General features: G+C 55.6%; 4 protein-coding genes across 9 annotated transcripts in view; 3 read left to right on the top strand and 1 right to left on the bottom strand.

The window, feature by feature from the left end:
* The first annotated feature begins 1517 nt into the window (after positions 1 to 1517).
* Positions 1518 to 8189, top strand: FAM83C (family with sequence similarity 83 member C). Its single transcript, XM_002830248.3, has 4 exons — positions 1518 to 2151; positions 4985 to 5152; positions 5359 to 5483; positions 5983 to 8189. The coding sequence occupies exons 1-4, from the start codon at positions 1639 to 1641 to the stop codon at positions 7418 to 7420; spliced, it is 2244 nt and encodes a 747-aa protein (XP_002830294.2). The 5' UTR covers positions 1518 to 1638; the 3' UTR covers positions 7421 to 8189.
* On the top strand, positions 8167 to 14998 carry EIF6 (eukaryotic translation initiation factor 6). Of its 5 annotated transcripts, none has more exons than XM_009233538.3 (7): positions 8167 to 9155; positions 9428 to 9539; positions 9659 to 9744; positions 13097 to 13272; positions 13808 to 13984; positions 14179 to 14360; positions 14716 to 14998. In XM_009233538.3, the coding sequence occupies exons 2-7, from the start codon at positions 9433 to 9435 to the stop codon at positions 14723 to 14725; spliced, it is 738 nt and encodes a 245-aa protein (XP_009231813.1). In that variant the 5' UTR covers positions 8167 to 9155; positions 9428 to 9432; the 3' UTR covers positions 14726 to 14998. The 5 variants fall into 5 exon arrangements, with proteins under 5 accessions (XP_009231813.1, XP_002830293.1, XP_009231811.1 ...); XM_002830247.4 differs by having other exon boundaries at positions 8167 to 9194; XM_009233536.3 differs by lacking the exon at positions 8167 to 9155 and adding an exon at positions 9185 to 9223.
* A 753-nt stretch (positions 14999 to 15751) lies between these two features.
* MMP24OS (MMP24 opposite strand) lies at positions 15752 to 17545 on the top strand. Of its 2 annotated transcripts, none has more exons than XM_024239017.3 (2): positions 15752 to 15871; positions 15984 to 17545. In XM_024239017.3, exon 2 carries the CDS (start codon positions 15987 to 15989, stop codon positions 16194 to 16196), a length of 210 nt encoding a protein of 69 aa, XP_024094785.3. In that variant the 5' UTR covers positions 15752 to 15871; positions 15984 to 15986; the 3' UTR covers positions 16197 to 17545. The 2 variants fall into 2 exon arrangements, with proteins under 2 accessions (XP_024094785.3, XP_009231822.2); XM_009233547.4 differs by having other exon boundaries at positions 15795 to 15908; positions 15984 to 16963.
* Positions 17546 to 17598: 53 nt separating this feature from the next.
* The window catches only part of MMP24 (matrix metallopeptidase 24), a 32478-nt gene continuing 28248 nt past the window's right edge, over positions 17599 to 21828 (bottom strand). Inside the window, exon 9 of the mRNA XM_024239016.3 lies at positions 17599 to 19629. Coding sequence (XP_024094784.2) covers positions 19292 to 19629 — 338 coding nt within the window. The 3' untranslated portion in view covers positions 17599 to 19291. The remainder of the gene's footprint in view (positions 19630 to 21828) is intronic.

Here is a 21828-nt window from a genome sequence, read left to right as displayed (position 1 = left end):
TAGTCTTTGTTGGGGCAGAGGTCAAAAATCTGCCTGCCCTGTTTGCCCCCTGACCTTGCAGTGTGTCCGCCCATTCTCTGAAACAACCTTCCAACCATTTTCATACTCAGCCCTGGAGGAGGGGAAGAAGGCTGGGGTCTGGCCGCCACCAGGCCAAGAACATCCCTGGAGTTAAGGGTGTTGCAAGCACAGCCATCTGGAACAGCATGTCTCAGGGGTGGGCCTTAGCCCACTGCCCACAGTGCACTGGGCACTTGTTTAAAAACTCAGGAATTGGAGGTTACAGTAAGCTATGATCACACCACTGCTCTCTCTAGCCTGGGTGACAGAGCAAGATCATGTCTCAATTAAAATAGAAAAATGGCCGGGTGTGGTGGCTCACACCTGTAATCCCAGCACTTTGGGAGGCTGAGACAGGAGGATTGATTGAGGCCAGGAGTTCAAGATCAGCCTGGGCAACAGAGTGAGATCCCATCTCTAAAAAAAATTTTAAAAGTAGCCGAGCATGGTAACATGCACCTGTAATCCCAGCTACTCAGGAGGCTGAGGTGGGAAGATCGCTTGAGCCCAGAGAAACTGAGGCACAGCTGTAGTGAGCTGTGATTGCGCCACTGCCCTCCAGACTGGGTGACAGAGCAAGACCCTATCTCAAAAAGAAAAAGAAAAAAGACAAGCTCCAGAAGCCTATGGACACCTTCTGGATGAGAATTTCCAGGAGGGTGGGGCCTGGGGATCTGCATTTCATCACCTCTCACCATCCCTGGGGTCAGGGTGAGAGCCGCTGCTCTAGGTTCTTGAAGGACAGCTCCGAGCCGGGGTGGGAGAGAGCCAGGGGGCTGTGAGCACTACAGTTAAGATGGTCGAGAGTGGCAGGACGATTATGAGATCAAAAAGAGGGCTGGCTGGGGGACAGACAGGCGTTGATGTCCTTGGATATTCCATATGACGCTCGTTCAGCTCTCACTTAGGGCCTTGCAGACTTGAGCCAGGGCACGTGCTATCCACTATGGTATGTGTTGGGGGGTCATGGCCAGTCTCTACGTCGGTGTTTGGGTGAAGAGTTTATGAAAGTGGATGTGATTAAAATGTGTGGTCGGCCTGTGTCAGCCCACACTCCATGTCTGTGTATCGGTCAGTTGTCAGTGTGCCCGTCCGCATGGGTGTTCATGTCTTTTCCTGGGTGTCTTGAGTTGCTCACCCACCTGCAGTGTGTGCATGTGCGTGTAAGTGTGTGTTCCTGAGCCGCCTGGGCCCCTCTTGGCTATAATTCAACCTCTGTGGGTCCTGGGAAGTCAGCATTTGGAGACTTGCTGGGAGCCTGGTGGGGATGGGGCGGCGTTGCTGGGAGGAAGAGAGGGAGGTAGGAGTGTGCACCGAGGGCCTGGCACTGCCGCTTCCCTGGGCAGGCGAGTCCCAACACAGGCAGACAGGTGGGGCTGACCTGACAGGTTCCAGAGGCCAGGGGCAATAGGGCGGAGCGTGGCTCTGATTTAGGGTGGCAACAGTTTGGGGGCCTTGCCACACACACAGCGAGCGGGCGGGCAGAAGGCGGTTCTGCTGGTCTCCTCTTCCTGCTGCAGCCAGCCCAGCATGCAGGCCATGGGCCCTGCCGGTGGGTGAGGCGGCCGCGTGGCAGGCATGTTCGGAGGCCCGGGGCCGGGGGGCCTGGGAGCCCAGGGCATGGCAGGACCCCTGCGGGGCCGGGTGGACGAGCTGAAGCTGCCGTGGTGGCGGGAGAGCTCACCGCTGGTGCTGCGGCACAGCGAGGCGGCTCGGCTGGCGGCCGATGCCCTCCTGGAGCGGGGTGAGGCTGCCTACCTGCGGGTCATCTCAGAGGAGCGGGAGCTGCCCTTCCTGAGCGCCCTGGATGTGGACTACATGACCAGCCATGTGCGCGGGGGCCCTGAGCTCAGCGAGGCCCAGGGGCAGGAGGCCTCTGGGCCAGACCGCCTCAGCCTACTCTCCGAAGTCACCTCAGGCACTTACTTCCCCATGGCCTCTGACATAGACCCCCCAGACCTGGACCTGGGCTGGCCCGAGATGCCACAGGCCACGGGCTTCAGCCCCACCCAGGCCGTGGTCCACTTCCAGAGGGACAAGGCCAAGAACATCAAGGACCTGCTGCGCTTCCTCTTCAGCCAGGCCCGCATGGTAAGGGCCTCATCTCTCCATCACTCATCTCACAGAGGAGGAAACTGAGGTCCAGAGAGGGAAGGGACCAGCCAAAGGCCACACAGCGACTTAGGGGCAGAATGAGGACCAGCACCTCTGGCACTATTAGATTGCAAACTCCTAGAAGGGGGACATCCCATATTTACCTTGGCAACTGCTTGGTACCCAGGAATAGTATGGATGAGCGTAGAACAGGGCATGGGTGTCAGGGACTCCACAATCCCCTGAAATGCACACGAAGTGGTGCAGGTTGGAGGGAGGAGTCCTCGCTGCATCTTTACCTTGGAAGATGCTCCACTACCTTAAATCAGATTCTCAAAAAGTTTTATGATCCCCACACTAAGAACTCCAACCTTGGGGAACATCTGAGTCACCTCCTTCACTTATAGAAGAAGAAACTGAGGCCAGAGAGGGGCTTGGGACTTGCCCAGGGAGGTCTATATGGTGACATAGAGCTCAGGGCTCGGGGAGACAGAGGCTCTCTGACTTAGGTCCTGGGGAGCAGTCCGGCCCTTCTTGCTGGCTCAGGTCCCTAGTTGCCCCCTACCCTCCTGCACCACATCTGCAGCTGGGCCTGAAGCAGGGGAAGGGGCCAGTGTGTGGGCCTCTTTGGCGTGGCCTTAAGGGCTGGGCTTTGGAACCAAGGAGGAAGGAGGAGAGGAGGCTGCTGGGCTCAGTGATGGGGAGCGGGAGCTCAGGAGAAGGAGAATTGGGAGGGCAGGTAGGGGTGGTCGGCACCCAGAAAGGCTATGGCCACACACGAGCACAGCTTCCCTTCTGAAGCCCTGGCTTCCAACTCCAGGGGAATGGATGAGATGATCCCTGGCAGGGTTTGAGGTAGAGTTAGGCTCCTGCTGCAGAGATGGGAAGCCAGGATGCTGGGATCCCACCGGTACTTCCAGAGCCTCCCTGGCAAGCCTGCCTGTGCCCCAGGCAGGGGACGGCCAGGCCTGATTGGCATCAGGAATGGGGTTATTAGTGAGGCTGCTGCTGTCGTCCTCCTCACCCCTGCCTCTTTGATCTTTCCTGCCTGTCCTTGTTCCCCCACCCTGGCCAGGCCTGTGCTGTGAACTAGGGCATCCCCCAGTGCCTCGCCTTCTCAGCCCCCATTTAGACCCCTCTATCCTGGGCCAGGAGCCAGGCTCATGCACTGGGCTGTCACGACTGCTAGTGACCTTGGGAAATGCTGCGTTGCCCTGCAGCCCAATGTGTATAGAGCTCTGTTATGTCTTCAGCATTTTCACATTTAATTCCCCGTAACTCTGAGACACGGCTATCATTATCTCCATTTAGCAGATGAGGAAGGCGAGGCTTCCAGAGGTGAAGCGACTCACCCAAAGCTGTGTCACCAGGAAGTGATAGAGTCCAGGTTTGAACCCAGTTCTTTCTGACTCCAGAGCTAGAGTGCTATGCTCTGTACCTCCTGCCTCTTGGCCCTGCCTGGGAGAGGAGACTCTCATAGCAGATATGTGCCATGGGAAGAAAGGCCAGCTGGGGGCTGGGAGGTGCCAAGAAGGTTTCAGGGGCCTCTTTGAGGCAGCCCTTTATATGGGATGGAGGCACAAGCCCCAGCCCAGCCCTCAACTGAGCAGAAAACTTGGATCCATTTGGCATGGGTGCAAGTAAGGGAGTCTGCAGTGTAAGGGGTCACACCAGACCTCTGTGGCTTCACAGGGAAACTGAGGCAGGGCTGAGAAAGGGCAGTGAAGACCCCAGTAAGTGGCTTGTAGCTGTGACCCTGGAGAAGGGAGCCTCAGACAGACAGTCCCTGGGTCAGAGCTGGGCTGGAGTTAGTCGGGGGAGTGCCAGGAACTTGCCTGGGAATTGGGGTCTGGGTTCTCCTTCTCACTTCTGTCCCATCTGGGGCTCAGTGCAGAGGGAGCGTTGGACTAGCACAGCTAATCCGCAGTCATCTTTGGGAATCTGATGGTGGATAAATACTCGGTGCACAGAAGGATGCACACAAATGCTTTCAAACAGCTAGGGGTTCAAGACAGTCAAATCTGGGCTGGGATTTGACTGTAATCCCAGTGCTTTGGGAGGCTGAGGTGGGAGGATCGCTTGAGGCCAGGAGTTCAAGACCAGCTTGTGAGACCCCCATCTCTACAAAAAATTAGAATTAAAAAAATTAGCGACCGGGCGTGGTGGCTCACACCTGTAATCCCAGCACTTTGGGAGTCCGAGGCGGGCAGATCACAAGGTCGGGAGTTTGAGACCAGCCTGGCCAACATGGTGAAACTCCATCTCTATTAAAAATACAGAAAATTAGCTGAGCATGGTAGCGGATGCCTGAAATTCCAGCTACTTGAGAGGCTGAGGCATGAGAATCGCTTGAACCCGGAAGGCAGAGGTTGCAGTGAGCCGAGATCGTGCCACTACACTCCAGCCTGGGCAACAGAGTGAGACTCTGTCTCAAAAAAAAAAAAAAAAAAATTAGCCAGGTATAGTGGCACATGCCTATAATACCAGCTACTTGGGAGGCTGAGTTGGGAGGAGATTGCTTGAGCCTGGGAGTTCTAGACAGAAGTGAGCTATGATCACACCACTGCACTGCAGCCTGGGCAACAGAGTGAGACAGACACTGACCCTTAAAAAAAAAGAAGACAGTCAAATCTGCCTGTGCCCAAGTTAAGAAGCCCTGGGCTAGGTCACTGCTAAATGCCCTTCCTGTTCAGTTGCTCTTGAAGGCTCTGGTCTCCTGATTTTCAGTCCAGTGCTCTTTTCCTGGGGCCCAGGTTCCTGCCCCAGGCTTGGCTGGATGTGGGGAGTGCCCTGGGCAGTGCTGAACTTTCATGTGCCTTCCCCAACTCAGGTGGTGGCTGTGGTGATGGACATATTCACTGACATGGAGCTTCTGTGTGACCTCATGGAGGCCTCAAGCCGGCGTGGTGTCCCTGTGTACCTGCTCCTGGCCCAGGAGCACCTGAGGCACTTCCTGGAGATGTGCTACAAGATGGACCTCAATGGGGGGCACCTGCCGGTCAGTGAGGACCAGGGGCAGTAACCAGGGGTGTGGGCGGGGAGTCAGGGAGGGCAAGGGAGCCAGTGGGTGGCCAGTCAGCACTGGAGGGCAATGGGAGTGGGGGGTGGGTTCCCTTAGCTGTCTGGAGTTAGAGACCCCATGGGGCAGAGACATGGCTTGAGACCTCACTCTCTCAAGGTCACTCCCAACCTACTTCCACCTAGAACATGCGTGTGCGGAGCACGTGTGGGGACACATACTGCAGCAAGGCTGGCCGCCGCTTCACGGGGCAGGCCCTGGAGAAGTTTGTCCTCATCGACTGTGAGCAAGTGGTGGCGGGCAGCTACAGGTGAGCAGGCGCGAGGAGGCGAGGGAGGCCTGGGGCTGCACCACTGGCTGGCAGCTCTGAGCTTCCCTCCACTCATCCATCCCTTCGGACACGGACTGAGCACCTGCCATGTGCCAGACATCATGCCAGGCTTGGGGGAGGGTGTCGGGGGCGTCGGCCCTGGAGGAGCTCACTCTAGGGGAATGATTACTTTAATACCCTTGGCATAGAAAATGACTATGCACAGTGGAACTGGAGTGACTTCAGGGAACCTCCCCCAAGTCCATTTTACAGATGGGGAAGTTGGGGCCCTGAGGACAGCCATGTGCCCAGGCCCACTAAGCAGGGCTAGGGCAAGCACAGACTCTGGAGTCGGAGCTCTGCCCCTCGCTGTGAGCCCTCGTGGTGGTGGGGTTTGGGTCTAGTGTGCTGGACCAGGTATGCACCCCTGGCTGTGACTCCTGCTGACCCCCAGGGTCCTGCACTTTGCCTCCTGACCCCGCTGTCCCTCTGCCCCCAGCTTCACCTGGCTTTGCAGCCAGGCCCACACTAGCATGGTGCTGCAGCTGAGGGGCCGCATCGTGGAAGACTTTGACCAGGAGTTTCGCTGTCTGTACGCTGAGTCGCGGCCTGTGGAGGGCTTCTGTGGTGGTGAGGACCCGCTGTCTCCCCGGGCACTGCGTCCTCCCCCTGTGGCCCTAGCCTTCAGGCCTGGCGTCCCAAGCCCCACGTCGTCCCCGCCCTCCAGCACCAGCCTCAGCAGCATCAAGCGGTCACCGCTTATGGGTTGCTCCTCCTACCTCGCTCTACCAGGAGGTGGTGATTGCAGTGACATGGGTGTAGTGTCCTCGTCCCTGGGTCCCGCCCGCCGTGAGGCCAGTGGCCAGACCTCCCTACATCGCCAACTGTCAGACCCTAACCACGGCTCCCCTCCTGGGCTCTACAGGGCCAACCTCGGCAAGCTAGGGGCATACCCGTGGTCCCAGTCCTCCCCTGCCCTCAACCATAATAGTACCAGCCCCTTGACCTTGGCAGTGGGGTCACCTCTGCTTCCTCGCTCCCGGCCCCTCCTCCAGTTCCATCGGGGTGTCCCAGCTCTGTCCCGATTCCCAGAGAATGGGCTCCCAGGAAGCCAAGAGCCCAGCCCCCTGTGGGGTCGATGGGTACCTGGCACAGCCCTGGAGACAGTGGAGGAGAAGGAGAAGAAGGCATCTCCAAGCCAGAGCCGTGGCCAGCTGGATCTCCTTGTCCCCTTCCCCAGAGCCCGAGAAGTGGGAGACCCTGACTCTGGGGTTACCCCCAACTCAGGCCCCCTTCGGCCTGGCGAGCAGGCCCCAGAGGACACGAGGTTGTCCCCAAGCCAGGCCGACAGCCAGCTGGATCTCCTGTCCCGAGCCCTGGGTACTGGGGGTGCCCCTGAGTCGAGTTCCCTCAGACCTGGTGATCGGGCCCTGGAGGACAGGAAGCTGTCCCTAAACCAAAGCCATGGCCAATCAGACCTCCTGATGCAGTACCCCAAGGCCCAGGGCTCCAGAGTGCCCCTTGAAACCAACTCCTTAGCCAGACCTGCCAGACAGGCTCCAGATGAGCGGCGGCAGACCCTGGGGCACAGCCAGCCGGACCTCATCACAAAGTTCGGCTCATTCCGTGGTGAGGGGCCTGGGCCCAATGGTCTCCCGATATCAAGCCCTGCTTGCACGGCTGGAGCTGGGTCTGGGGATGAGAAACGGCTAACCCTGGGCCACAGCAAGCTGGACCTCATCACCAAGTATCATCAGTTGCAAGGGGCCAGGCAGAGAACCGAGCCCGGGGGTCCCAAGGGTGGCCACCTCAATGGTGGTAACAGTGACCTGGTCAGAGATGAGAAACGGCTGACCCTGGGTCACAGCAAACTGGACCTCATCACTAAGTACAACAAGTCCAAGTTCAAGCAGCTCCGAAGCCGCTTTGAGTCCTAGCCAAAGGACTGGCGTGGGGGGTGCACTGGCAAGGGCAGGCCCCTCCTCTGTCCACCAAGACTCTGGACTTGCTCAGGTCCCAGACTGGGGAAGGGAGGTGTCTAGAAACCCAGGTCAGACACACTCTCTGGGCTCAAGATTCTTGTGTACACGCACACACACACACACACACACCCCGACCAGTATCTTCTTGAATCTAGGCTGTGTTTCCAGCCCTGTGCTGGGCCTTTAGAGCTGACAGGTGGGTCACACTCAGACCTGGGGACAGAGGTGAAATGCACAAGCTGCTGGAGAAGGGGTCAGAGCCATATCCAGTTAAAGGTTAACCAGTGACAGAGGGTGTTAGAAAACAAAGGGCAGAGAGTCATGGAGAAGGTGGAGTAGTCAGAAAAGTTTCTTAGAGGAGATGGAGGTGGCCTTTGAGCCAGGCCCTGAAGGATGGGGAGGTTTTGGACAGAGGGAGGAGAGAGTTAGAAAAATTTTTGGTAGAGGGAATCAGGTGAAGAGATGCCCTAGAGAGGACTGAGTGGGTCTGAGGTGAACGAGTGAGGAAGAGCAGAGTATGTGGATACCCGGAAATACACACACACACACACACACACACACACATATCATCATCATCATCATCATTATCATTGTCGTCATCATCATCTTGCTGTGTGTCTCTTGAAGTACAGGCTGTGACAGGTTGTGGGCCATTTTCCTGAACTCACCACTTGCCCGGGACAGTAAACATGATACACATCAATAAAGGCAGACTTTATTGTGACTCACAGCGCCTGGTGTATCCTGAACTTTGAGGAGTTATGGGAGGGGCACGTTGGGGGAATGGGAAGGGCACCATTCAGGCCAATTATGGGGAGCCCCCTGGAGGAGGGTGAATGCCGAAGGAGGAATTGGGGGAGTCCAGGGGCTCCAAGCTACCACTGTGACATTTTGAGAGAACCCGGGGCTTTTGCAGATTCTACAAAATGTGGGCCAAGTTCATCCTGTCCAAATGTGCAGCAGGGCCAAATGTGCATCACTATCCTGGGGACAGAAGTTGGCTGCTGAGTGAGTGATAGAGGCCGTGCGAGAGGCACATCGTGGAAGCCAACCAGCACCCACATCCTTGCCCACCCTGGACCCCTTTCCAGCCTTTTCCTGAGCCCCTGCTTTCTCAGTCCTCCCCTCTCTCCAGCACCTGCAGCCTGGCTGCCTTTCCCTCTCTGGCTGCGCTCTTTCTCCAGCCTCGGTCTGGCCGCACTTCTGCCTCCTGGAACTCTCTCCATGGGTAGCCTCTTCTAGTCCACCCGTCTTCAGCCCCTCATCTCATTCGTCAGCTCTCTACTCCCCTGCTGGGCTCCAAGACATGGACTTCTGTCCCTCAAGGCACAGTTGGACTCATCCCTTTCCACAAACCTGCCCTTCCTCCGGCTTCATTTCGCTCAATACCTCCATCATCAACCCTTCCGCGAGACACTCCTGGCCCCTCCTCTCCCTCATGCCTCACAACCGACCAGCCGGAGGTCTAGGTCGATGACAGCTCCTAAAAAGCTCCTGAATGAATAATGAATGAATGAACGCGAGCAGGCTAGAGGTGGGGCCAGGCGGGGTCGCGCCCAGACCGCTCGCGACCATAGAGTCCGCCGGAGGCTGGAGGTAGAGGGGCTGGATGCGTGGCGGGGAGGGCCGGGCTCTCCCGGAAGTCTCCCTGGACGGAAGTGGAAACGGAAACCTTTTTAGGGAGTCCAAGGTACAGTCGCCGCGTGCGGAGCTTGTTATTGGTTACTTGGTGAGCTGGTGTGAGGGGAACCTGGGAGGGTCAGCTCCGGTCCTGGGTCGGGAGGGGTGGGGGCCAGAGGATTCAGGGCCGGAGGCTCTGGTGGGGGCCCAGTGGGCGGGACCCGAGGACGGAGGGGCGGGGAGGCCGAGAGGGGTGGGGTCGCGGCGGGGCCTGAGGGGCGGAGGCCGGGATACTTGGGAAAGGATCCGCCGGTCTTGAACTCCCGGCTCCGCCATCCCTAGGCCTCATGGCGGTCCGAGCGTCGTTCGAGAACAACTGTGAGATCGGCTGCTTTGCCAAGCTCACCAACACCTACTGTCTGGTGGCGATCGGAGGCTCAGAGAACTTCTACAGGTGCGGCGGGAGCCCCGGGGCTTTCGGTGGCGGGGAGGCGTGCGCAGGAGTCAAGAGCTCCGGCAGTGGGAGGGTGTCGGCCCCTTTGCCCCACCACCACCGAGTCCATGTCCCTACAGTGTGTTCGAGGGCGAGCTCTCCGATACCATCCCCGTGGTGCACGCGTCTATCGCCGGCTGCCGCATCATCGGGCGCATGTGTGTGGGTAAGGCAGGTGGAGGACGCCGAGGGAGGGAGTGGTCTCCGAGCACCATTAATTACACCCCCGGAGGGAACCCGGAGTGACCTAGGGATTCCCAGGGTATCATCTATTATCTCTGGGCACTATAGAATCTCTCAGGCCAAGCGTCAGGAGATCGGGGGCAACCCTCTAGCAAAGGCTGCTGGATAACAGTAATAACAAATAATGTAAAGTGCTTTCATTCCTGTTCTCATTCCTTCTTCACAAAGACACTAGAAGGTAGGAGTTACTGGCCTAACTTGACTGATGAGGAAGTTGAGACTTGACCTAAGTGACTCACTAAGTTCCACACCTAGTTCCTAGTGTTGGAGAAGGATTTTTATTTTTTATTTTATTTTTTATTTTTTTTTGAGGCCAGATTTTTGCTCTTTCGCCCAGGCTGGAGTGCAGTGGCAAGATCACAGCTGTCTGCATCCTCAACTTCTTAGGCTCAAGTGATCCTCCCACTTCAGCCTACCAGGTAGCTAGGGCCACAGGCACGTGCCACCACACCTGGCTAATTTTTACATTTTTGGTAGAGACGCGGCCTCCCTGTGTTGCCCAACCTGGCCTTGATCTCCTGGGCTCAAGTGATCTTCTTACCCTGGCCTCTTAAAGTGTTGGGATTACAGGCGAGAGCCACTATACCCAGCCGAGGATTTGTATCTCATCTCTCCCTGCCACTGACTGGGCAAGGTGCTTTCTCTTTCTAAGCATCCATTTCTGTCTCTCTAAAGATTAGCTAAGATACGCGCTCATCCTGCTCAGTTACGTTGGAATCTTAAATTCCCTTTACCACATCTCTACCCTACCTTCCTACCTGTCAGCACTGTTAATTCTGGTCGTTGGTCCTTTCCTTTTTATTATTATTATTATTTTTTGAGATGGAGTTTTCGCTCTTGTTGCCCAGACTGGAGTGCCATGGCACGATCTTGGCTCACTGCAACACTCCCTTCAAGTGATTCTCCTGCCTCAGCCTCCCAAGTAGCTGGGATTACAGGCGCATCCCGCCACACCCGGCTAATTTTTTTGTATTTTTAGTAGAGATGGAGTTTCACCATGTTGACCAGGCTGGTCTTGAACTCCTGACCTCAGGTGATCCTCCCACCTCGGCCTCCCAAAGTGCTGGGATTACAGGCGTGAACCACTGCGCCCGGCCGGTCCTTTCCTTAAGCTGGATCTGTCTTCTATTACTGCTGCCCATTGTTTCTTAGTTCTGCTCATTGAGATCACTTTTAGAAGTCTTTTTTTTTTTTTTTTTTTTTTTTTTTACTTTAATTTTCAAAAATCTTAAGCCTGTTTGGGAGGTCGAGGCAGGTGGATCACCTGAGGTCAGCAGTTCGAGACTAACCTGACCAACATGGAGAAACCCCATCTCTACTAAAAATACAAAAATTAGCCGGGCATGGTGGCACATACCTATAATCCCAGCTACTTGGGAGGCTGAGGCGGGAGAATTGCTTGAACCCTGGAGGTGGAGGTTGCGGTGAGCTGAGATTGTGCCATTGCATTTCAGCCTGGGCAATAAGAGCAAAACTGTGCCTCAAAAGAAAAAAAACAACAACAAAAAAACTTAAGCCTAGTGACCTCAAAGTATTTTCCTATTTTTTCCTATTCAGTTAAAATACTCTTGATCTCTAACCATGCCCTTAGGACTTGAAGCAAGTTCTGACAACAAGGGAGATTTTAGCTTAGTCCTTGTGTATTTTATGATGGAAGTGACCTGGAATTCAGAAATTGATTGGCGTGTATTTGTAGACGATTCATTCTTGTTGCTGTATGGTGTGTTTTGTGTAAGTATATCACAGCGTATTCATCCATTCCATCAACAGTGCATTTGGGCAGTTTTCACTTTGGTCTGTTAGGAATAGTGCTGTTGGCCGGGCGTGGTGGCTCACGCCTGTAATCCCAGCACTTTGGGAGGCCGAGGCGGGCGGATCACGAGGTCGGGAGATCGAGACCATCCTGGTTAACACGGTGAAACCCCGTGTCTACTAAAAATGCAAAAAAATTAGCCGGGTGTGGTGGTGGGTGCCTGTAGTCCCAGCTACTAGGGAGGTTGAGGCAGAAGAATGGTGTGAACTGGGGAGGCGGAACTTGCAGTGAGCCGACATCGTGCCACTGCACTCCAGCCTGGGCGACAGAGCAAGACTCCTTCTCAAAAAAAAAAAAAAGTAATAGTGCTGCTATGTTTTTTTAGTGAACACATGTACATATTTCTACTGGGTATATAATGCCTAAGAGTGGCATGGCAGAGTCACAGGTTATGTGACTATTTAGTAGTAGTTGCAGATGATGCCAGATAATTATCTAAAGTGGTTTACCAGCTTACACTCCTGTCTCAGTATGAGAGTTCAGTTGCTCCATATATCTTTGCCAACACTTGGAATTGATGACTTGTAAAAATTTTAGTCGTTCTGGCTGGGGGCGGTGGCTCACACCTGTAATCCTAGCACTTTAGGAGGTCGAGGTGGGCGGATCACCTGAGGTTAGGAGTTTGAGACCAGCCTGGCCAACACAGTGAAACCCCATCTCTACAAAATCACAAAAAATTAGCCAGGTATGGTGGCGTGCACTTGTAATTCCAGCTACTCAGGAGGCCGAAGCAGGAGAATCACCTGAACCCAGGATGCGGAAGTTGCAGTGAGCTGAGATCACACCACTGCACTCCAGCCTGGGTGACAGAGTGAGACTCTGCCTCAAAAAATAATAATCTAGCCATTCTGCTATGTGTGTAGTGTTAGCTCAGGTTTTTTTTTTTTTTTTTTTTTTTTTTTTTTTGAGACGGAGTTTTGCTCTGTTGCCCAGGCTGGAGTGCAGTGGTGCGATCTCGGCTCACTGCAAGCTCCGCCTCCCGGGTTCACGCCATTCTCCTTCCTCAGCCTCCTGAGTAGCTGGGACTACAGGCATGTGCCACCACACCCGGCTAATTTTTTGTATTTTTAGTAGAGACAAGGTTTCACTGTGTTAGCCAGGATGGTCTCGATCTCGATCTCCTGACCTTGTGATCTGCCTGCCTCGGCCTCCCAAAGTGCTGGGATTACAGGCGTGAGCCACTGCGCCCGGCAGCTCAGTTTTTAAGTAGCAAAATATACAACTAATGCCAAGAGCTCAACTTCCCTCCCAGCTGGTGATGGTGAAGTAGGCAGGATTTATTGGGATTCCTGGGTGGTCTCTGGCCTGCCCTGGGTGTTTTCCAGATCAGTGGGTTGGAGGGCTGGGCTCTGGGCCTAAAGCTTTCCTGGGAAAGCTGATTGGGCTGGGCTGGGTGGTATCCTCAGCCCCTAGGGCTCAGCAGGCATCTTGTGTATTCACCCTCTAATTTGGGTTTCTCCAGGGAACAGGCACGGTCTCCTGGTGCCCAACAATACCACCGACCAGGAGTTGCAACACATTCGCAACAGCCTCCCAGACACAGTGCAGATTCGGCGGGTGGAGGAGCGGCTCTCAGCCTTGGGCAATGTCACCACCTGCAATGACTACGTGGCCTTGGTCCACCCAGACTTGGACAGGGTGAGGCAGCCCAACTTGACCCAAGAGTCACAGGGCCATCTTAGTCAGTGGTTAGCCACTGTTCTTCCTTAACAGGCAGGAATTAGGGGTCTCTCCTGTGGTTTTTCTATATGGGCCCTTGAGTTTCAGGTACTCGTTGGAATAGTGATAACAGAGGCCTTATCAAGTGTCAGAAAGAAGCTGGGGAGGGTATGAATCCTTCAGGATTGGGGAGATTGAACCATCTAGTCCTGCATCCTGGGCTAGGATAGGTGATTGACTGTTAAACTTTTGACTGTGGGTGAGAGGGGAAAAAAGTGATATTGAGACCAGCCTCCAGCTGTTCAGGGCATGCATGAATATTAGGGGCTTCACAGCTGCCCTTTACTCTGCTCTAAGCTGTACATCCTCCTTTCTGTGGGTGAGGCTTTCATTTGAGGTACATAGGAGAAATGAGGGGCTCAGGGAGCCAAGGCCTGGGTGCTTCTGGGCATGGAGAACCTTGGTTCTGGAGCTGTAAGTTCTGAGCCCTGAACACAGTATCTTTGATTGATAGGAGACAGAAGAAATTCTGGCAGATGTGCTCAAGGTGGAAGTCTTCAGACAGACAGTGGCCGACCAGGTGCTAGTAGGAAGCTACTGTGTCTTCAGCAATCAGGGAGGGCTGGTGCATCCCAAGACTTCAATTGAAGACCAGGATGAGCTGTCCTCTCTTCTTCAAGTCCCCCTTGTGGTAAGCATTCCTGTCCTCTGAACCCCGTCTCCTGAGGCAGATCCTTTCGCCCAGTGTTTGGGAGTCTGGGTCATTACCTGCCACAGTTTGGGACTGGGGCTGCCGGTCAGGGAGGAGCAGGGTTTGGGGAGAGTCCTCATTGAGGAGGGAGAGAATTTGGTGCTGTGACTGACACTGAGCCCATCCCTTGGCAGGCGGGGACTGTGAACCGAGGCAGTGAGGTGATTGCCGCTGGGATGGTGGTGAATGACTGGTGTGCCTTCTGTGGCCTGGACACAACCAGCACAGAGCTGTCAGTGGTGGAGAGTGTCTTCAAGCTGAATGAAGGCCAGCCTAGCACCATTGCCACCAGCATGCGGGATTCCCTCGTTGACAGGTACCTGGGGCCTCTCCTTTCTTCTGCTCAGGGTTGGGGGTTAACTTGCATTTTGAGAGTATGGGGAAAAGATGTCATTTAGAATGGGAGCCTACCAGTTTGTTCTGGTAGCTTCTCCAGTGTGAGAGCATATCTGCACACTGCTGAGCAGATAAGAGCCAGCATATTCAAAAAATATTTCTTGAGCATCTGCTAATCCTCATCTTTGTGGTTTTTCAGGGCTAGAATACTAGAGCAGTAGCTGCTTGAGCAGCTTTTCAGAGCTGGTCCGGGGGTGAAGGCTGAGGCAGGCACCTTGAGAGTGAGGTGGACTCTGTGAAACAGCTACTGACCGTGCGCTTTCCTTTCTCTTCAGCCTCACCTAGTCACCTTCCAAGTTGTTCCATGGGCTCCTGGCTCTGGACTGCGGCCAACCTTCTCCACATTCCGCCCAATCTGTACCGGATGTTGGCAGGGAGGTGGCAGAGAGCTCCCTGGGACTGAGTGGCTGGGCACCCAACCCTTTTCCACCTGTGCTCATCGCCTGGATCTATCATTACTGCAAAAACCTGCTCTGTTGTGCTGGCTGGCAGGCCCTGTGGCTGCTGGCTGAGGGTTCTGCTGTCCTGTGCCACCCCATTAAAGTGCAGTTCCCTCCAGGCTATTCTGAATGTGATGTTTGGGGCCCTCAGCCTGTGTACAATCCCTGCACTCTCCAGTTGTTCCAGCATTCTGGGAAGATAGGGTGGGATGAACACAACACACACCCAACCCAGTTCACCATCTCCACATACGCCATTCCCTTCTCCACCATCAGGATGGGAGGCTTCATCCTGGGGCAAGAAACACTCTCCACTACAGTTCTTTTTTCTTTTTGAGGCAGTGTCTCCCTCTGTCACCCAGGCTGGAGTGTTGTGACGCAATGATGGCTCACTGTAGCCTCGACCTCCTGGGCCCAAGCGATCCTCTCGCCTCGTTTGTTTTGTTTATTTTTTTGTAGACACGAAGTCTCACTATGTTGCCCAGGCTGGTCTTATACTCCTGAACTCAAGCGACCCACCGCCTCGGTCTCCCAAAGTGTTGGGATTACAGGCGTGAGCCATGGCGCCTGGTCTAGTTCTCACAGTTTTCACCCGACTTCTGCCCCGGTCTTCTCTGGCCTTGAAAGGCAGAGAGTCCGTTCCGATTTTCCCCTGAGCTGGGTGAGGCCCTCGTGAGAGCTCTGGGGCACCTGGCTTCGGGGCATTCTTTGACTAAGGTGGATGGAGGCTGCAGGTCCTTGGCTGGGTGGGCGTGGGGCGGGGCAGCGGGTTCCCAGCGTCCTCCCGGCCTGGGCGTTTTGGAGGCTGCTGGGGCGCCTTCCGTCCCCTTGTGCGGGGCGGGGCCTTGAGGCGCTGGGGCGTGATTGGCGGGGGACGTTCGCGGAGCCCCGCCCCGGAGCACAGGGTCGAGTCCCTCTTTTCCGCTCCGACACGCGGAGGGTGAGGTCGGTGCGCGGTGGCGTCACGGCGCCAGCTCCTCCCGACGCTGAGGTGGGTTCCGGGAGACCCGCGGGTCTGGCTGCGAGAGGTGAGGGCAGGGCCGGGGCGGGGCCCTTGCGGGGTATCCCGGCGACCCATACCTAAAGGGCTTCTCTTCTTGCAGACCATGGGGGCTCAGCTAAGCGGCGGTCGCGGCGCCCCGGAGCCTGCGCAGCCCCAGCCCCAGCCCCAGCCCCAGCCCCAGCCCCAGCCTGCGGCGCCGGAGGGCCCGGAACAGCCCCGGCCTCCGCCCCAGCCCCAGCCCCAGCCCGAGCCCAGCCCATGGGGGCCGCTGGACGACGTGCGCTTCCTCATCGCCTGCACTTCCTGGTACTGACGGCGTCCTCCGGAGGATGTCGCCCGTCTGTCCGCCGTCCCCTGTGGTTCTTGCCTGCCTTGTCTCCTCTCCCCACGTCCCTGCGTCTCTTACACCCCCTCCCACCCGAGGCTCCCCAGAGATAGCAGAGAATTTGAAGAGGTCGCCGGGGACTGGAAAGAAGTCCCGGCAGGGCCGCCTTCCCAGTCTACACCCAGACCCAGCTCAGACCTTCGTGACCACCCCATCCCTTTCTGCGGCTGGCTGGGTCGGGGGGCATCCCTCCCTGTCGCTGGCTTCCAGAGGCAGGGCAGGCCTCCTGGTAAGCCTGCAAAGTTGCTGACCTCCTGACTTCGTCTGCCTTTTATTAATATCTTTATTGCTGATAACCGTGCTCTTGACTGTGTGTCCCAGATCATGGCACCAGGGGCCTTGACTTTGGAGAAGCCCTTGCCACAGTGACCCTCCCCATACTCCTGAGGGGGGCTGCTCCCCATCCTGGATCCTAAGGAGGCATCATCAGGCTGTGTTCCTGGAACCCCAATAACCCTGGGCCCCCAGGGCCAGCCTGTTGTAGAGGGAGGATATCTGACTGCCGGTCTGGCAGAGGAGATGCGTGGGCAGCTCCCAGACACCCCAAAGGACCCGGTTCTCCTCCCAGAGCGTCTTAAGGTTACTCTTGGAACCTGATCTTTGTTCCCTCATCCCAGGGAAATGACACACTCTGTATTTCTGTTTTATTTAGAAATGATTTAAAAAACATTATACAAAGGCTGATCAGTTTAAAATGTGACTGACACTGAAATGCTGTGATGTCCCCCAGGCTGAGGGGAAGCTAGGCTCTGGGGCCCCCAGTGCTTTGCCCCTCTGTCTGCCCTGTCCTGGGGTGATGGACAAACAGATGACCACAGGCAGGAGAATCTGAGATTGGAAGCCTCTAGGCTGAGCCCTCTGCGCCTGGCCCCACATCCCTCACCTCTGCAGCCTGGGCTGCCTGCCTCCATCTCCTGTTCATTCTCAGCTGGCCTGCCAGGAGCCAATGTGGAGCCTGGCGGGAGGCGGGGGTGCCTAGAGCTTTCAAGAAGTGAGAGCACCAACCTGAGGAGTGGACAGGGACCAGGAAGTGGGGGAAAGGAGGCCAGGAAGAGGTGGATACAGGAGACACTTCTCATCTCATCTCATACCCTGGAGGGGTCCACAGATGGGGACACAAGACCCAGCCAGCCCACTGGTTGGCCCGGGCAAGTAACCACCTCTCTGTGCTTCATCTGAGGGCACAGTGAGAGTTACCGTCAGCCTCCCAGGGCCTAACACGAGTTTCATGTGAGTGGACAGGTGTGAGCTAATAAAGTGCTTTGCAAAGTATAAAACACTGTACAAACCTATGAATCACTAATATCTCCGCAGTTGTTCCCTGCCTGTCCCAGGGAGCCTGCCCTTGGCCAAAATGAGAAAAAACAAGGATGATGATGGGACACAGCGGACCCACACGGGCACCTCTGGGACAAGAGATTTTGCTTGAGACAGCTCCCAGGGCAGCAGGAGTCCCTGTCTGTGCTACAGGGTAAGCCGACCCCAATCCCAGAGACCACAGGGTCGGGGGCAAGGCCCATGCAGGCTCAGTGAGCAGGGGTGGCATCTGAGACCCGGCCAGCACGCTGGAGACTGCCTGACACCTCTTTTTGGCTTTGGCAGAGAGCCAGTGGGCATTGATGAACCCATTGGCCTTGTCCAGGGCTCTTCAGTGACAAGCAGGGCTGCCTCCGCTGTACTGGAGCAAGGCAGGCCAAGCCCTAGGAATTCCTGCCAGAGACAGTGAAGGGCGGGCCAGTGAAGGTCAAAAAGGGAGCTCCCTCGGCTTGAGGCTGCTACCGGTAGGGGTGCCCTTCTAAGAGCAGTGTGGGAAGATGGGCCCAGTGAGCGAGGTCAGCAAGGGCCAAGCTCTGGGAAAACACTGCTTCCAGCCGAGAGATTGAGTCGGCCTCAGAGTAGCTGGAGTCGGCCTCGGAGTAGTGGGGGCGCTGAGCACTTCAGATGCCCTGGTCCCCTTCCGAAGGACTCCCAGGCTCTGCCAGTGTTGGCCCTGCAGCCATCTCTGCCTCACCTAATTGGTGAGGCTGAGCCCCAGGCTGCAAGTGACAGACTGGAGCAAAGCTGGGGACAGGGACAATAGAGGGGAGTGGAGGACGGTCACAAACTTGGATCTTCCTCCAGAAATGGGGTCAGCTTCTGCCCCAGCTCTGTAGCCATAGGACAAGAGCTCAGCTGCTGGGGTATCTGGGCGCTGGAGTGGCCTTAGCAGCACCTTGGTCCTTGTCGCCTGGGGGAGGGCCACTATGCTGGCCTCATCACCAAGACAGTCACCTCTAGTTCACCTAAAGCCTCAAGCAGCCTTTGCAAAATGGGACTTTAAACAGTAGTGACAGGACATTTAAATATTCACGATGTGACAGCTGGGTCCTTGTCAGACCCAGCTGGGCCACAGCCCTGCCTGCAGCATGTGACCCTAAATCCTGGGTCTCCGAAGAGACCCTGACAAGTGGAGCAGGTTTCCTGAGGGATCTGCCGTCTGCCAGCAGGGAAACCCAGGCTTGTTGCCACTGTGTCAGAAGCAGGGGTCCTGTAGCCTTGGAGGACAGTGGGGTGGGGGTAGGGGGACATCTGACCAGCAGTTGTTAGCAAAAGGGGACCAGGACTGGTGGCATCTCCTGGATGGGGGATGAGAGCTAGTGCTGGCTTCCCACAGAGGGTGCTGGGTTCCAGCCAGGAGTGGAGCTTCGGTACCTCATGGACACCACGGGACGCCGTGACCACAGGGGCTCCTCCTGGCATGGTCCCTGCCTCCGGATGGAGCCTGGCCTATTCCCTTAAGTAGGGAGTAGTTTGCCCAGGACAGAAGGCTGGCAGCTGGGTGCCAGACACCCACCCTTGGGCACAGCCCCCATAATTCCCTGCCCTATGCTCAGCCTAGGCCAATGCACCCACCACTTCAGCTGTACGACCCCAGCCTAGGGCCCTGCTGGCCCTGGTGAGCAGTGGCCAGAGCTGCCCCTCAGACCCTGGTGAGGAAGGGCCTGGCTGGCCAGACTGAGTGGATAGAGAGGGCTCTGGGCTGCTCACACCCACTCCTGGACTGGCCGCTTATAGTAGGTGACAGGCTGAGGGCCTGTCTTGTTCTTGAACTGGAAGATGGTGTAGACCAGCACCAGGATGCAGAGGGACAGGATGCAGGGGATGACCACGGCCACGGCGTTCACGGAGCCCGGCACGTCGTTGATGGTCACCATGATGTCCACGTCGTCCTGGGGCAGCCGCCGCTCCTTCCGCCGCTCCACCTCCTTCTGGTTGCAGCCCATCCAGTCACGCAGGATATTGCGCGGGTAGCCTGGCTCCACGCTCAGTTTCTGGTTGTCAAACTTCCAGTAGTCCCGGCCCTTGTAGAAGTAGGTGTAATCTGCAGAAATACAGCCCAGCATCACCACTCCCAGACACTTCCGGCACCTGCTCTGGGGCAGTGTGAGAAGGAGGGCACAGGTGCTGTGGCAAGGGAGGCAAGGTGGGCACACCTGGAGGTTTGGGGTACAGTGCTTGGCTAAGTCATGGAGTAAGAAGCTGCAGAGGGGGGCACCTGGGACCTGGAGTGGTCCGCCTGTCATCCTATGGGTGCCAGGAAACCAGAGGGGCTTCAGGGAGAACTGGGACATGGTTCACTTTGTGCTGCCCAGACAGGACCCCTTGCATGCAAGCCTGGGTCACAGCTCTGTCACACTGTGCCCACAGGTCCCCCTTGCCCCGCTCATGTGGGTTCCATTAAGCCTCAGCCTGGCTCCTGCTTGAGCCAAGGGAGGCAGGGAGCAAGATTTCACCTTGTGTTGACAGCAAGACCTCTCTGCAATTATGGATTTTTTTGGCTTGGCACACATCACTTCACAACACAGATGCAGGACCTTTGGGAGCCTTCTGGGGGAGAGACTGGGCAGCCCTGCCAATCACTCCTTGGGCAACCACCCCAAGGCTCCAGCAACAGCCTGAGCGGCCCAGCCAGCGGGCAAAGCAGCTTGCTCAGGCCGTCTTCATTGGCTGGCTTCCCACTGTGGCTAGGGCTTTCAATGGTCTAGGTCCTTGATGTCACCTGTCTCTGAGGCTCCCCAAAAAGGGAGATCTTGTGCGTAAAGCATCAGGTATACAAGACAGCCAACAAATAGCAGCTGTGGCCATTGGCTTTCTTAGCAGTGAAGCCTCCTCGGAGACCCCTTCCCAGCCGTCTCTAACATGGCCCCCTCTAGCTCTAGCTCGTTGCTCTCTCCCAGCATTTATTTCCTTTTTTTTTTTTTTTTTTTTTTTTTTTTTTTTTTAAGACAAGGTCTCACTCCATCGCCTAGGTTGGAGTACAGTGGCACAGTTGTAACTCACTGCAGCCTCAAACTCCTGGTTTTAAGCAATCGTCTGGCCTCAGCCTCCCAAGTAGCTGGGACTACATGCACATGTCACCATGCCCAGCTAATTTTTGTATTTTTTTTTTGTAGAGATGGAATCTCACTATGTTACTCAGGCTGGTCTCGAACTCCTGGCCTCAAGCGATCCTCCCACCTCAGCCTCTCAAAGTGCTGGGAGTCTTTCCCTTATAGCGTCTGTTGCCATCTTGCTTTATGCCCCTAGACTTGGACCTCTGCAAGTCCTGTTCACTGCTACATCCCCAGCTCCCGCCACACAAGCTGTCTATTATTATGGAGTGAGTGAATGAATCCTGTCAATCCACATAAACTGAAACCCATGATGATGACGATGATGATGACGATAGCAGCTAAAATATACAGCATGGATTGTGTACTAGGCATTAGTTCTAAGCATGCTACATAATTTGTCTTCTTTAATCCTCACAAAACCATTATATAAAGATAGGTACCGTTATTATCATCATTTTATAAATGAGAAAACAGAAAACTTATTAGAGATTTGTTCAGATTCATAGTGAGTGATACTATGGTGGTTATGAACCCAGCCAGTCCAGCTCTAGAGTCTGTGTTTTTGACCATATCAATGGAGATCTACTTAACAAACACTCCTGGAGGCCCACTCTGCATCTGGCCAGGCTGGCCGCTCCTGAGAAGCTCCTAGGCTGGTGGGGAGACAGGCTGAGTGTCTGATGGCAGTCGTGGGGGCTGGTGGCCAGCATGGCTTCTAGGAGGAGTTCAGGAAACATAAAAAGTTTCTCTCTTGATGCAGTGGCTCACACTTTGGGAGGCTGAGGTGGGAGGATTGCTTGAGGCCAGGAGTTTGAGACCAGCCTGGCCAACATAGTGAAACCCTGTCTCTACAAAAAAATGTAAATTAGCCAGGCACAGTGGCATGTGCCTATAATCCCAACTACTCGGGAGGCTGATGCGGCAGGAGGATCATTTGAGACCAGGAGGTTGAGGCTGCAGTGAGCTATGATCATGCCACTGCATTCCAGCCTAGGCCACAGAGTGAGACCTTATCTCTTAGAATTTAAAAAACATTTTTTTTAAAGGTTTTCTTTCCATCTTCTTGCCCTCGAGCCCTGTGAAAAAGTGGCTTTGCAACATGCATGCCCATCATTGCTTTTCAGATTTGGTAACTCGAGGTGTCCCTGGAGTACACTGAGGATAAGTGTTTGAGAAATGCTGTCTGA

Source organism: Pongo abelii, chromosome 21 (assembly GCF_028885655.2).
Source record: "Pongo abelii isolate AG06213 chromosome 21, NHGRI_mPonAbe1-v2.0_pri, whole genome shotgun sequence".
NCBI lineage: Eukaryota > Metazoa > Chordata > Mammalia > Primates > Hominidae > Pongo > Pongo abelii.
The sequence above is the reverse complement of the archived record's forward strand: the minus strand, read 5'-3'. Positions and strand labels throughout refer to the sequence as shown.

What these genes read in the sequence shown, in the direction of transcription:
- EIF6 (XM_009233538.3), top strand. Translation starts at nt 9,433, where the DNA reads ATGGCGGTCCGAGCGTCGTTCGAGAACAACTGTGAGATCGGCTGCTTT. An exon ending in GGCTCAGAGAACTTCTACAG is followed by an intron (nt 9,540 to 9,658) that starts GTGCGGCGGGAG and finishes ATGTCCCTACAG; the next exon opens with TGTGTTCGAGGGCGAGCTCT. An exon ending in TCCACCCAGACTTGGACAGG is followed by an intron (nt 13,273 to 13,807) that starts GTGAGGCAGCCC and finishes TTTGATTGATAG; the next exon opens with GAGACAGAAGAAATTCTGGC.
- FAM83C (XM_002830248.3), top strand. Translation starts at nt 1,639, where the DNA reads ATGTTCGGAGGCCCGGGGCCGGGGGGCCTGGGAGCCCAGGGCATGGCA. An exon ending in TCAATGGGGGGCACCTGCCG is followed by an intron (nt 5,153 to 5,358) that starts GTCAGTGAGGAC and finishes ACTTCCACCTAG; the next exon opens with AACATGCGTGTGCGGAGCAC. An exon ending in GTGGTGGCGGGCAGCTACAG is followed by an intron (nt 5,484 to 5,982) that starts GTGAGCAGGCGC and finishes CTCTGCCCCCAG; the next exon opens with CTTCACCTGGCTTTGCAGCC.
- MMP24OS (XM_024239017.3), top strand. Translation starts at nt 15,987, where the DNA reads ATGGGGGCTCAGCTAAGCGGCGGTCGCGGCGCCCCGGAGCCTGCGCAG.